At 36.1% G+C, this 15,530-nt stretch overlaps 1 protein-coding gene across 1 annotated transcript; it reads right to left on the bottom strand.

The window, feature by feature from the left end:
• Positions 1-13,779: 13,779 nt before the first annotated feature.
• LOC106876171 (zinc finger BED domain-containing protein 5-like) lies at positions 13,780-14,181 on the bottom strand. The gene has a single exon (XM_014924601.1). The coding sequence runs from the start codon at positions 14,179-14,181 to the stop codon at positions 13,780-13,782; it is 402 nt and encodes a 133-aa protein (XP_014780087.1).
• Positions 14,182-15,530: the final 1,349 nt, after the last annotated feature.

Below are 15,530 nucleotides of genomic sequence, written 5' to 3'. Positions count from 1 at the left end.
ACAGGTGAGAGAACAACAAACAATATGCATTAAGTTAACGCTCAAGAAAAATGGAAGTTTTTGACGTTTCGAATCTACGCCCTTCTGAAGAAAGGAATGAAGAGAGAAAGCAGATGGAAAGAGGTGAAAAAGAACGGAGAGAGAAAAAGCTTGTCTGAGTTAACGGTTGCACATGTTGCATTGACTGGATGGAAGGAAGTGGTTGTTTCTTTGAAAATGAGTGCTTTCGTTGTAGTGGGAATAAGCGATAGTCAGAGTAGTAATAGCATTCACAATATTGAGAAGAGTGTATAGGCCCCCCCACCACCACCACACGCACACACACGCACAGACACCAAAAAGAATTATAAATACAAAGGTAGACTAAAAGTAAAACAGCAAACATGACCATTAAGTAAGTAGACATAATTTTGTGCACAAGCATTTAATTCGAAAAGCACACTAATAGTAGTGAAAACGTAAATTACCCTGCATGACAAAATCTTTACTTTTTCGTTTTTGGTCAGTAAGTGTTATTTCCTATTTGCTTCTATCTAGAAATCAAAGGAAATCACTACTAGTCCCTTCAAACTTTGCTTTAGTCGCCTAGGCATCAATGTTTTGAAACTGACCTATTTTCCATTACATTTCAGACAGATTCAGCGCTGAGTTGCTCAAGTACAAATATCGTTAGAGCAAATATTCAGCTCAATACCACAGATTTGCTTGCCAGTTGCTTCACCAAAACCACTTGAGCATGTCTCTCAATGCCTGACTATATGTGCATCTCTAATCATGAGCAGGAGTAGTGGAAGAGTATCATAGCCATGTGTTGCAAGGTATTTTTTGGGAGTTTGAATAAATGTAACAAAAGCAAAGTTTGAAGGAAATATTAGCAATTTTTCATACTTTGTAGGGGTAAGCAAATAGGAAGTAAGAGTTGCTATTCAAGGACAAAAATCATGTTACACAGAGTTATATGACAAAATGTAAAAAATAACGAGCACACCAACAACAGCAAGTCATCATTTGCTCGCGAAGCAAACCTAGCGGAGATGTTGGACATGAGTCTGCCCCAAGCAAAAGAGAGAATGTGGTAAAATCATGTCGACAAAGAAAATGCTTCTTACCAATCGATTTTATGCAGTAAAAGGAAAACAGGGGTGACATCCCTGTTTTCCAAAACTCGGAGCTTCTATATGCCCCTCAAAAGAAGAGTTAGGAGCTCCGGCCGATGTCTGGAAAGTTGTATGCTCCCTTAACCGACTCAGGGTTTAGGTGTCAATAATTTAAGAATCAACCTCTTTATCAATGCCCCTATCTATGACCCTTGAATTATATTACAGCACTACTCCGAGAGAAAGTATTTGGAAACCAATTCGGCTTATCACACCCTCAAAATAATAGCTGAAGAAGCCCTAAGGTCATGTTTCCCCTGATGATATTGGGAGGATGTTCGAGAGTATATGCTTCGAAAGTGAGGATAAGGCAAGAAAATCGGTAGAACTGATGCTTCACGCACTTCGATACTGTGTGTGTGTGTGTGTGTGTGTGTGTGTGTGTGTGTGTGTGTGTGTGTGTGTGTGTGTGTGTGCGTGCGTGCGTGTGCCGCGAGTGCGTGTGAATGGCTTTGTGGTTAATAAGTTTACTTCGCAATTACGAGGCTTCAGTTTCAGTTCCACTCTGAGGTAAATTTGGCAGACAGAAACACCAAGGAAGCCTGTAGTATACGCATTTATGTATGTATGTATGTATGTATGTATGTACATACACGCACACAGTTACACACACACACACACACACACACACATATGTATGTATGTATGTATGTATGTATGTATGTATGTATGGATATCTGTGTGCGTGTGTGTGTGCGTGCGCGCTGTGTTTGTCTAGGAATGTGTATGTCTGTGTGTGTGAACGCACAAAATTTTATAGTTATATACATAGATACGAACAGACACCTCTATATGTGAACGTCTATTCTCACTTGCACGCCCGCACGCACGCACGCACACACACACACACACACACACACACACACACACACTCTCTCATACATACATATACTCTCACGCGTGCACGCACTCATACACATACACACACAGAACGTATGTATATGTGTGAATACATACATATGGTTGTTCTATGTGTATTATCTTGTACTCATACTAACATTCACACAAAGTCCTGTCTCTCTGACGACAAACGCAGCAGGATCCACAATTAAAGAAGTAAACGATAAAGTACATCCGCTGATGATTTTCAGATATTTACGCCAGGCAAAGGTCGTGAAACGAGTTATAAACGGAGTAATTCTGGTTTGGCAGGATTAGTTCTCGTCACGTTATAGACAACAACGTGTGATGGAACTGTTCACTTTTACAGTTGATTCGTTATTCTCAAAGCAATTTTACTGACATCAAATAGGTGGAGTTAAATACGACAATAGCTAAAAGGTGGAGATAGAAAATAAATTAGAAAATATTCATATATCATGCCTCGTATTTATTTTATATCATTCTAGTGTGAAATGGTCACGCAGACACATACACACATTTTGTTTGGTTAAATTACACGGTTTCAAAACTTTTAACCTGTTTCAAATTGAGTTCTTCGTACTCATCCTTGCGTATTGGGAAAAGATCATGTTTTACGTTTTGTTCTCAGCGTATTGTTCGAGGGAGGTACGCGGTGCTTTCTACATCTATAATAGCTAAATCACAACTAAACTATACCCTTCTATGTACGAATTAAATAATCTTTACACAAATTAAAATAACCTCGAAGCAAATTAACATAATTTCGAAAATTAAAAGCAAGAAAATTAAAATGACTTAAAAGTATATTAAAAATTATGGAATAAATTAGATTGTAGATATTTAGATAAAATATAGTAGGTAAATCTGTGGTTGAAATGGTTTTAAATTCCTTTAAAATCTGAATTCATTTCATTTGATCTATATCTTCAATGTTGTGTTTACTTATGGATGACGACAGTCAATCTAAAAGCGACAAGAGCTTGTTTCAAACAAGTACTTGTTTTACACAAGAGAGCCATGCAAGTAGAGGGACATACAAGAAATTTGCACTCTTATACGTGTAGTGTGTGCAGATGAACAACGAGAAGATTGTGAATCCATTTACTGCAGGATATGGTGTTAAGAATACAACAGCATATAATTAAACACGCAGAGATAGTGCATCATATTTGCTCTGAGGAAAGGAAAAAGTCAAGCTTGAAAATTAAGATATTGAATAATTTGTTGAGTTTGGTCAATCATATAGCCACAATTATCATTGAAAAGCTCTAGCGAATATTTGCAATCAACGTATAGATTGACTGTCCTAAAGATCTGTGGAAATTCCAGTTGATGAAGAAAAAGTTTCATTGAAGCAAATGCATGATTCTCATGAACTCATAAAAAATAGTTTGATACTTGTCCAAGCAATGTTACCAGTTAAAATTAAACAGTAATTTATTATAAATTATCAGAAATATGGTTTGATGGCATCATTAAATTAGAAAAAAATATATAATTTGCTTCGAGATTATTTTGATACGTACTTGAAAAGTTGTTGAAGTTTCCACAAGGATGTTTGTAAACACCATATCAATTATAACACTGACCAGACGTCTACGCCTCAGACTTTATAACCTAACGCATCTTGGCTGTAACTTGAAGGACATAACACTACTATTTCTAATCGAGAGACAACATAAATGCTTCTTCATTGGTTCATGTCGCTGACTGTAATCGGTTGTTGTGGCTCTCCAGAAATATCATAATTCGTAGTAGAATTTCATCAAGTGTTATCGTACTTTTTAAAAAATATAGCTTTATAATCCACTAATTATCCGATTGATGCAAACTGATGAACGATTAGTAGTTAGATTGTCAGGCTAAAAACTGAAGTAGTTTATGAAGTGTCTCAAGCTCTAGATTGTGTTCATAGCCAAGACAACTCTCAAATATTTGAGACCATATTCTCTACATAGGTAACACATCGACTGAATGAATCTTCCACAGATTAACTAATTTTATGAACATGGTTTCGATATGGATGGCCCTGCCGTCTAATGCATAGGGACTCACCATCAATACTCTAACAACTTAACATCACATATTGCTACAGGTATATGTAAATCATTTAGGAGTATTTCATATATACTCTCTCTCTCTCTCTCTCTTTCTTTCTCTCTCTCTCTCACACACACACACATAAATCGAACATACATACACAAGGTGTATGCGTGTTGCTAGTTCGTTGGGCGGCTGCATTTTTTAGGCGTAAGAGAATATATTTCCAATGCCCTTGGTGTGAAAACACTTGAAAGTAAGTCATAGACAAGCAAGGCAGCTCACATTAAACCGCTTTTATTTTATCTTTTTTGGAGCAACAGACATTGATGTTTTGTCATTGTTTTGACTTGTCAATGCCGCATACCGAACAAGGTTTGCTGCAAGTTATCTGACTGGCTATGACTATATGCTAAATGGTTTAAGAACCATCTGTTGACATGTTCAGTGTTTCATGCCATATATATATATATATATATATATATATATATATATATATATATATATATTTATGTATATATACATACATACATATATATATATATATATATATATATATATATATATATATATATATATATATATATATATATATATATATATATATATATATACATATATACACATACGCACACACACACACACACACACACACATATAGATATAGATAGATAGATAGGCGTCAAACTGAGTTCTTAACATGTAAGATTATCAACCCAAACTGTGTAATTATTCTAGTTTAATATCAGGACCAGTACTTGGAAAAGTAGAGAGCAATTCAAAACTCCTAGGATAGGATCTCTATTTGGGATCTGTAGAATGCAACACAATGAAAAAGTGCAAGTAACAACAACTATATAGTAACAAAAAAAAAATCATACTGAAATAGTGAAAAACAAATGCGTATAACACAAAATGTTATGCGCAACTTTGCAAGTTGTCTGTATGATTTGAACCATATAGACAACTGATTCTCAGATCCTGTAAATCTGTGCAGCAAAATTGAAAACAATCGATTAAAAATTAAATAAGAAATTCAAGTATGTGATAATTTCGGAGATGTAAATATATTCTTTTCCACTCGAGGCATAAGACCCGAAATTTTTGAGGAGGGAGCTAGTCGATTAGATCAACCCCAGTACGTAACTGGTACTTAATTTATTGACCCCGAAAGGATGAAAGGCAAAGTCGACCTCGATGGAATTTGAACTCAGAACGTAAAGACAGACGAAATACCGCTAAGCATTTCTCCCGGCGTGCTAACGTTTCTTCCAGCTCACCGCCTTGGAGATATAAATATATTACCTATTGATTGCAAATGGTGACTAATTGATCAACCAATTAAGCTTTTTGACAGTGTGATGTAACATGAATTTACAGTTAAATTTTTCAAAGATGTCATAAATGTAAATTTTGATTAATACGAGACTTGTTTAAACATCAAGCTGTATAAAATATTTTCAATCCAAGCGTGACAAAGTGATTTTCTTTACTTTGAAATAGTTTAAACACCTAACTCATTGAACAAGATCAAAACTAAATCCTGTTTCACATTAATTTAACATCATTATTCATGTATTATTTCGATAAACTTATTATTTTATTGAAGGTTTATTAGAAAGATGGATCTGATAATCGACAGTGCAGCAAACCAAAATATTCTGCAGTATTTATTTCTTTTGAATTCAAATTACTCAAGGGGCTACTTTGCATTTTTTCCATCCCTCCGAGGTCGGCTTCATATTTCGGCCGTTCGTCTAGGTTTGGTAAAATAAGTACCAAAGTACCATTCAAGTTATGGTTACGCTTTAATCGATTTTTTCTTGGCACAAAATGTATGGCTTTGAGTCACATATAAGAAAACATTTAAGTTTTGTAATAAATTTGTTGTAGTAGTTTAGCTCTAAGCAAATCCCCGAGCGATCAGATTATGATGAAAAGCCTTCCAGTCCTAAATATGAGGGTTCTTTTTGGTGGGACGGTGGAGGTTCAGATATTACATACTTTCTTTTTCTATGATAGAAGATTTGAATGATTTTATTGATTTATTTTATATCACAATTTGTGGGCAAGTTTATATTAGACTGCGAAAATGACAAAGGGTTGCTTTAGTGCAACGAACTTCATGCGAGAAGCAGCGGTTCCTTGCCGGTGTACTTCAATGAAATCTATAAATACACGCACACACACACACACACACACACACACACACACACACACACACACAGTTTTAACATTGTTTTATTACGTAACAATCGTATGAACTAGCAAATTATTTAAGTATGTTTCGCGTAAGTCTCCAAGAAGTAAGCATTGCACATAAACAAGACCGAATGATTAAGAATTTTGCCTTGAAATCATAAAATGCTGGAGTAGATGCTGGTGCCTAGTATCATAACTTTGGGTTGGTTCAAGTCTTGGCTGTGAAATTGGTTTGAGGGAAACTGCGTGGATTGTACCTGTAATTAAAAGGTTCGGCCTTGTCATATGTTGTGTCACACTCATTCGGCCTAAGAATTACGTCAAAGTTACACAAGCATGTCTGTAGAATTTAACGTGTGTAGTTCAGTTGACTGAACGACGGAATTCTTATCGTCGGAACACAAAATATGATAAAGTTCGATATTTGAAAAGTCCTGGATTGACAAAATTGACAAAGAGCGTCTTATATACTATTATGCCTTGTGGTATTTGTTCTGGAATTTTACATTCTTTGTTAATACTCCGACGAAGTCAAGTACGGTTTTCATCCTTCTAGGCTTGATAAAATATAGCACCAGTCAAGTATTGTGGTTCAACACAACTGCCTGTTCCCTGCCACCAAACTTTGAGGCCATGCACCTACGTAAACGATTAATATTGATATTTATACATCAAAACTTGTCCTGAATGTTTGTAACAAGGCGCACTCCACTAAAAATATGGGCTAATAGGTAATGTTTAACGGAAACACAAATTAAGTCTACCACTCAAGAATATGAACGATTCCTTCGATGAGCTTCCACTGTTTTCTTTAACCAATTTTCATTCCTAAGGTTTTGATTCACCCGTGGCTGATACAGACGCTTGCTCATGGTGCTGCGCTACGGAATTCAACCAAAACCCACGTAGATACGAAGCTAATTTCTTCCCCACACTACTATAAAAGAGCAACGCAGTTTTAACTTGACTTAGAACTTATCTTTTCATCGACGAGATCTCTATTTGATACTATAAATAGTAATTTTTACTTACTCGAATCTTCTACAATAGTCAACCCTGTAAAGGTAGGCAATTTATACTGCAGTACGATGATATTAGTTCAAACTAACGAGAAAGCCTCTCCCTGGTCACTTGAATTACTAGAAATGGCAGCTAAATCTCCTTTAAACCACACTATATTTTCTTTAAAAAACAAAGCAAAGATAAATTGATAATATACACATCACCTGAAAAAAATAAAAATCAAACAGGAGGATCAATGTTAGATTGTTTTTGATCATAGGTCTACTTAATCAGAGTTGACATGGAGCTAAATAGCATCAAACAATCTCAACCACAACATCATTATCCTGTTTATTCAGACTCAGTTATTGTATGTATGTATGTATGTATGTATGTATGTATGTATGTATGTATGTATGTATGCGCGTGTGTATGTATGTATGTATGTATGTATGTATGCGCGTGTGTATGTACGTATGAATGTATGTATGTATGTATGTATGTATGTATGTATGTATGTGTGTGTGTGTGACAATACCGTGATTATCTTTCTACTATTCTACACTGTTCATAGGAACATCTTTACCATATTGATATATTCTACGATTTATTAATTTCTTTCTTTTAGCAAGCATTATTTCTTGTAACATTAAATAGCAGGTGTTTTCTAGACTAAATTGTTGACTCATTGTATAATTGGCTAGAAGACTTCGACATATCAGAAACACAATTACGATAATTACATTTTTTTTTCTAACACTACAAGCCAAAATTTTTGTTTCCTTTTTGTGGAGTTAAATGATGGCATTTCGATTGTCTTCAGTATATGGATTTCAAAAAATTTGAAAGATGAGTATAGTTGATTAGATTTATCAGTGCACATGAAAGTAATTTATTTCATTGGCCCTGAAGAATAAAAGGCAAAGCCAATCTTGGCAGGATTTGAATCCAAAACGTAAAGATATGCACTTTAATACCGCAACACATTTTTCCCGTCCGTCACTCAAACGATTCTACAGATACCCGGTTTTTGACTCCAGTATATTATTTTAATTCTACTCTTCCCAAATGCAAAATATGGCTTTTGACTATTTGATTATATGCTTTGTTTCATGTAAGATACATTTGTCACTGCTCGCCTTCAATACAAATGAAATAATTGGGTAACGTGTAAACTGCAAACGGTTCTATTTTGCGTTGCGCAGCCTTTAATCACACTTGCGTTTATTTCAAGGAATACACTATTGCAACCAGTTTTGTAGTACAGCTCCTCATTTGACGCTAAACTGAATCAGAAGAAGAAACAGATTTTCCTAGGACAATCATAGTGAAAAACGTTGACCTAATTCATACCTACTTTCACTATTCCCCAGCAGTTTGAGCTATATACATAAGAATAAAATTGACAATGTTGTTATAGTGTCTTTATCCTAAAACTCTAAATCTTAAACTTCAATGTTGACTAAGGTCTTGTAAATGCCTGGCAAGCTTTGGTAAGCCTTACTTCGATGTCTTTGTTTAGTGAACACGGAGAGAGTGAAAAGTAAACTGAAAATTTGGATAAATTTCTGTAAACAAGTTCTTCACTTTCAACCGAAAACATGTCCCCAATATCACACCATTGTAGTAATGTAGTTTCAATTTGACTGTATGTATTTCTCAGTTTATAGGTTTTATTTTCTGTCATGGCTCCTAGTATTTCAAATTATAATCTCAAATGAGATTGGTTCATTGGTTTCTGCTCATGTTCTTTCAAATACTCTGCTCTTTTCATTCAACAAAATAATTGCGATGAATGTAAATCTATGACGTCTAAAAGATTAAATGAATGGGTAATTATTTTGCCATTTATTTATTTTTATTAGTTAATAATCTCTCTCTGATAATTTACCGTAGCTTGCCGGCCGACTAAATCAATCTATGTACAGAATTCTTTTATTTTTTTAATTCCTCGTTTTCACCAGACGCTTTTATGACCTACACACGCGCACGCACGCATGTATATACATACACACACAATGTATATACATACGCACTGATTAATAAAAAAGCAAATCGTTTCACTGGAATAACAAGTCCTCAATGTTCACAAGTTAATAGTCGATTAAGTTTCACTCATTCACTTATGTTAAGTAAACATTAATACAACACCGTCAACGACAGCAACCAAGAAATAAATGGAATGTAGATGTCATAAGCAATCGTGTTGTAAGTAGTTGTACCAGCTGTTAAGTCTACTGGAGACGATCCTTCTTCGTGGGATGATTTGATCTCACAAACTCATAGCAAATGAACTTAACCGTCGTTAAGTATACAGTGATCTCGCTACTTACAATTCACTGTACTCGAACCAGGGTGTGTCTCCAAGTGATTGCTCACCCTATAAGAAATAACAGTTAAATATCCCTCAGATTACACCTTACTTAAAGGAAAAGATGCATTATACAATGTTGCTCAAAATACATTATGTCAAGAAAAAGTAGTGATGGTTATGGTTGGAATGGTTAAATTCATGAGTAGGCTTAATCAGGACCGATTAGGAACTAAACAACAAGGTTTATTGAGTCATTTGAGAAGGAAGTGTTTGTTCCTCATTATAGCGATGTACCAGTGATCAGTTAGGACCACTACATCATCTTGTCTCTGCTCAGACGCTCCTCAACTGAACAAAGATCTATAATGTTATTCTGTTCATCACATGTGTTCGGAAGTTACGCTCTCAAAAGGAAATTAATTGTTGGGTAACCGCAATTGTTATTCTTATCTATTGTAATCAGACAGTAAGACATCAAAAGAAAGAAGTGAGAAAGAGTGTTAGCGGAGAGATGAGGGAAGGTTAGTGAGAGAGAAAGAGAGAGGTGAGAGAAGGAGAAAGAGATAAAGGAATGGGAGAAGAAGAGAGGGAAGAAGACAACAAAAAGTGGTGGCAGGAGAAAGAAATAAAACGACAAGGTGTAATACTTAATATTTATTGTTACTGAATCCTAATTTTTCACTAACCTCAATCCGTTGTCTAGCTCATTATCATAAAAGTATTTAACATAATGAACACAATGTTTATATTGTCTAGCTCATTATCATAAAATCCTTTAGCATAATAAGAGAATACTATGAAGATATATAAATTTATGCGTCAAATTAATATAAGAACATTTATAAAACGTAGAATTTTCGAATCTCGCAATTAAATTTAAATCTTTGATCGAATATCCTCTTACATCTGTGTTGAGCTATACTGTAGAATGCTTTGGAGTGTAGAAATAGAAGTTGTCTGTTTTGATCTGTAGAAATATTATTTTACATTATTAGAAATATTATTTACAAATTATTTACCGGCGCAGAAGTGACTGTGTGGTAAGAAGCTTGGTTCCCAACTACATGATTCCAGGTTCAGTCCCACTGCGTGGCACCTTGGACAAATGTCTTCGGGCCAACCAAAACCTTATGAGTGGATTTGGTAGACGTTTACGTAGGTGCATGGCCTCAAAGTTTGGTGGCAGGAACAGGCAGTTGTGTTGAACCACAGTACTTGACTGGTGCTATATTTTATCAAGCCTAGAAGGTTGAATAACGTACTTAACTTCGTCGGAGTTTTAACAAAGAAGCCCGTCGTGTTTGTATATATATGTGCGTGTGTGTCTGTCCACCACCACCACTTGATAACTATTCGTGTGTTTACATCCCCATAGCTTAACGGTTCAGCAAAAAAAGAGACCGATAGAATAAGTACCTGGCTTGAAATAAGGACTAGGATCGATTTGTTCGACTAAAACCCTTCGAGGAGTTGCCCCAGCATGGCCGCAGTTCAATTTCTGAAGCAAGTTAAAGTAAAATATGTATTGTGTTGTACAATAGAAATATTATAAAACTACATATATACTATGTTGTGCTTTAGAATTCAATATGTTATGATGAAACTGTAGAAGTTATCGTAAGTGAGGTTAAGTTATGCCGAAAGTTATAGGGAAATTAGTCAAATTATGATGAAAGTGGTCAAGTTGTGATGAAAATAGTTTCGTGAGAACTTATCAAGTTACGGAGAAAGTGGACTAGTTGTTTTTAGAGGTTAGATTATTTTATATAGAAGGAAAAGTGTCATGTTCTGAAACACAAGTTGTCTAAGTGATTTAATAATACGTTTTCATTGGCCATTCTGCATGTTTTCACTGACCACTCTTTAATATTGGGTTCAAATTTTTTAGCACGAGTCTGGAAGTTTCGAGGGAGTGGGTAAGTCGATTACGTCGATCCCAGTGTTCAACTAGTACTTATTTTATCGACCCCGAAAGAATGAAAGGAAAATTCGACATCGGCAGAATTTAAACTCAGAACGTAAAGACGGACGAAATGCTACTAAGTATTTTTGTCCGGAACGCCGACAATTCTGCCAGCTCACCGCCTTTGGCCATTTTGTAATATTATTACTATTACGCACCTTTTAGTGACGTTGTTTACAAGGGTTGTTTGTTCACATAGGCAAAACTGTAGTCCAGAGGATACATGTCCCCCTTTAGGCCCAGAAATTACCTAAACCTTTGATGTCTTTTTTTCAATGAATCAGTTCTCACTAAGCTATAGTACTGCCTGTCCGTCTGTCTATCTACTGAGACAAATAGACGGACGAACAGCGAGACAGATATATACACAAATAATGCAGACCCAATAGAAAAATGTTCAGTTTTGTAGAAATATTGTAGAACTCTATCCGAAATTCGTGGAGGCGCGTAGCTCAGTGGTTAGGGTATCGACATCATGATCGTAAGATTGTGGTTTCGATTCCTGGACCGGGAGACGCGTTGTGTTCTTGAACAAAACACTTCATTTCACGTTGCTCCAGTCCACTCAGCTGGCAAAAATGAGTAACGCTGTCATGGATTGGCGTCCCGTCCAGCTGGGGAACACATACGCCATTGAAACCGGGCCCATGATCCTGGCTAGGCTTTAAAATGGCGCATTTATTTATTTTTATATCTGCAATGTGCTGTGTTCCGGTTGTTCTTGATAAAAAAAAATTGTCACAAACTCTCACTTTAAGTGCCCGTTTCCCTAAAATTCTTCCTAAAGTCTATCCGGTTCTGATTCCTGCTTATAGTTACATCTCAAGTTGTTTTAATCAAATAACTTTTCCTTATGGACAATGCACCGGCTACAATATATGCAAGACGAGTACCAAATCCTCAATAATTAAGCAAAACTTAGAAGAATGTCAATAGAAATGCATTATGGTGTTTGTGATATTTAGCGACATTCTTTTTATTCTTTACTTAAAATCTCATCGAGATTAACATTAACTTACAGCAATCCTTTCAATCTGTAATTATTTCCTCAGTAGTATCTTCTTTAGATACAACTTCGGTCCTTTTATCCTTTATTTTTGTTGTTGTTGTTGTTATCGACCCCTCTCGGAGTCGATAAAATAAGTACCAGCTGAGTACTGGGGTCGATGTAGTTGACTTACTCCCTCCCCCTAACTTGATGACTTCATACTAAAATTTGAAACCATCTTCCTCATCCTCATCATCATCTTTATCATCATTATCATCATCATTGGCAGAATTATGATATTCATCTACTTCCCTTTATATCCTTGGTTCCCAAACTTTTTCAGAATTTTCGTCCATTTTTTCGAGGCTTAGCGGACCCTAAAAGGAAAAAAAACTAGAGAAGACAAACAAAGCAAAATGACTTTGTATAAAATAATTTTTCATGCGATAAAATTTTACTGGTAAAATAAAAAATTTCAATGAGAGGAGTGAACTTGCTTGGTTGGTCTGTAATATGTCCTCAATATTAGGCTGTGTTTTTGATAATGCGACCTTCATGTCATGCACAACATCCAGTTTATTGTGAACCTTTGTCTTAATTGCGAGTAAAGTTGCAAAAGCCGTCTCACATTCGTACATTGTTGTGAATGGAACGATGAATTTGAGGGCCATTTTGGTGACACCTGGATAGGACAGCATCATTTCAATCCAGAATTCACTGCAACACATGTTATGGAAGGCATTTTTTGCACCTCCATCATTCAACAAGTCGATGAACTGTTCTTGAATGACTTAATCTTCTGATGGAAGGTCAACAACAGAGATTGAAAATGGATAGGTGGTGAAATGATGAACGTTTTCGAAGTTTTGTAGGTCGGGGAAGTATCTTTGAATTTCAGCGTGAAAAATTAAGACATATTGTTTCATTATGTCGAGGATGTCAACATCAACTCGAAGGTCATCTTTATCAAGGAAAGTATTGAGGTTTGAAAATGGTACAAAATTTTCACATTCCAATTTAGAATGCCACAAATGGAGCTTCATTTTAAATGCAGTCATTTTTCATGACAACGGTGATGTCCTTTCTTTGTAGTGCTAAGTTAACAGAATTAACTGATTTAAAAATGCCGACCAAAAGGAGAGACATATAAGGAATTGAATATTGCAGAATTGTCTGTGCAGTTCTTTTTTAGCACCACGAAGAAATTTATTAATCTTATTAGAACGAAGACACTTTTCAGTACTCTTCGCTAGGATAACCACGTCACTTGCGAGTACAGTAAAAGCGTTTCAAAATCGGAGCCATTGTCCTTGCACAAGTCAGCAAAAAGACGCCAGTTTAAAGAATTGGCTTTGATCAAATTTACCGCTTTGGCCACATCATTCAAAACATTCTTCAAATGGTCGGGCATTGTTTTAGCCATCAATGCTTGGCGAGAAAGTGTACAATGCGTACCAAATGCATTAGGAGACTTCTCCTTCACCATTGTCTGAAAGCCAGAGCGGCAACCAAGCATTGTTGGAGGACCGTCGGTGCACACCCCAACAACGTACTCCCAGTTTATGCCATGTGTGTTAAAGAATTGATCCACTTTCTGGAATATATCGTTTGCAATGGTTCGGGTTGAGGGTTTCGCAAAAAAGGAATTCATCTTCCAGGCGCTTGTTATGTACGTAACGTACATAAACACAAAGTTGTGCTAAATCCGCTACGTCAGTGGTTTCATCAATTTGGATAGCGACATAGTTAAACTTTGATGTTTTTACCTTTGAGGTAAGCTGAGACAAAATATTATCAGACATCTCAGCGATTCGTCGACTGACGGTGTTGTTGGAAAGTGAAACATGTTTAAGCTTCTGTAGTTCAGACGTTTCGAGCACGAGTGAGATTATATCTTTGCAGCAAGGAAGACCTAACTGCTCTCCAATGTCATGAGGTTTTTGCAGTAGCAATTTTCCTTGAAACCTCGTTAGAGGCTTTCAGACCAGCCGCAACGTCCTGCACACACATTCCTGTGTCATCAAGCCTGAATTTGACCAGTCTGTCAGCTTGGCATATGAAAAATTCCTCGTCTTTGTTGACTGCACTGGAAAGCTTCGTTTCCAAATGCCTCTTTAGCCTTCTGGGCTTCAGCGAAAAAGCTGCCAATACCTCAGAGAACAGAACACACTGTGGTTTTTCTACTCCACCAGCAGTAAGCACTATGAAACCGAAGCTCAAATATGACTCGTCATATCTCCTTTACTTTGTGAAAGACATTCTACAAATAAATATAATAACAATATGTAAATGTTGTGTTGTAAATGCACAGAATTTTGTACTGTTTCAGTCTGTTGAGAAAACTCTATTACATTTATCAGTATAAATATATATAATATATAATATAATATATATATGTTTATATATATAGAGGAATTTATCTGTAAAAATGATATGTCACAATTATTCGGTTGCCATGATAAAACTCCGAGTTTCGGATGTCGGGGCGGAAACCCGCACCGGCATCTCTTCAGTTATCGAGGCAAAACAAAAATATGCTATGAAAATGACCGTTAAAGAAAGGGAAGCTACTATGTGATTGACCGTTATTAAGACAAAAGAGCTATTAGAACTACCGTTAAAAAGGGAAAAAAACCGAAGGGGAGGGAGTGAAAAGTAAAGGAGTAAAAATGCTCATAGCAAACGCGTATGTGTATGTATGGATTTCGTCCGCCCTTAAGTTCTGAGTTCAAATTCCGCCGAGGTTGACTTTGCCTTTTATCCTTTTGAAGAAGTACCAATTGAGCATTGGGGTCGTTGTAATCGAGTTACCCTCTTCTTTAAAATTGCTGGCCTTGTGCCAAAATTTGAAACCATTACAACTTGGAGGTGCAACGAGGAGGCATTATTGGTTTAGGACTGACTCGACAGCCACGATAATGCAGTCACCCAAATCTGTCCGTGATATGCGCTGTGACGAAACTGCTGTACTCGCACTCGTTCCGTGTTCAAACATTGCTA

This window comes from Octopus bimaculoides, chromosome 1 (assembly GCF_046866305.1).
Source record: "Octopus bimaculoides isolate indiv1 chromosome 1, ASM4686630v1, whole genome shotgun sequence".
Classification (NCBI taxonomy): domain Eukaryota; kingdom Metazoa; phylum Mollusca; class Cephalopoda; order Octopoda; family Octopodidae; genus Octopus; species Octopus bimaculoides.
The sequence above is the reverse complement of the archived record's forward strand: the minus strand, read 5'-3'. Positions and strand labels throughout refer to the sequence as shown.

Coding starts and splice junctions, on each gene's coding strand:
- LOC106876171 (XM_014924601.1), bottom strand. CDS start 14,181: ATGAATTCCTTTTTTGCGAAACCCTCAACCCGAACCATTGCAAACGAT.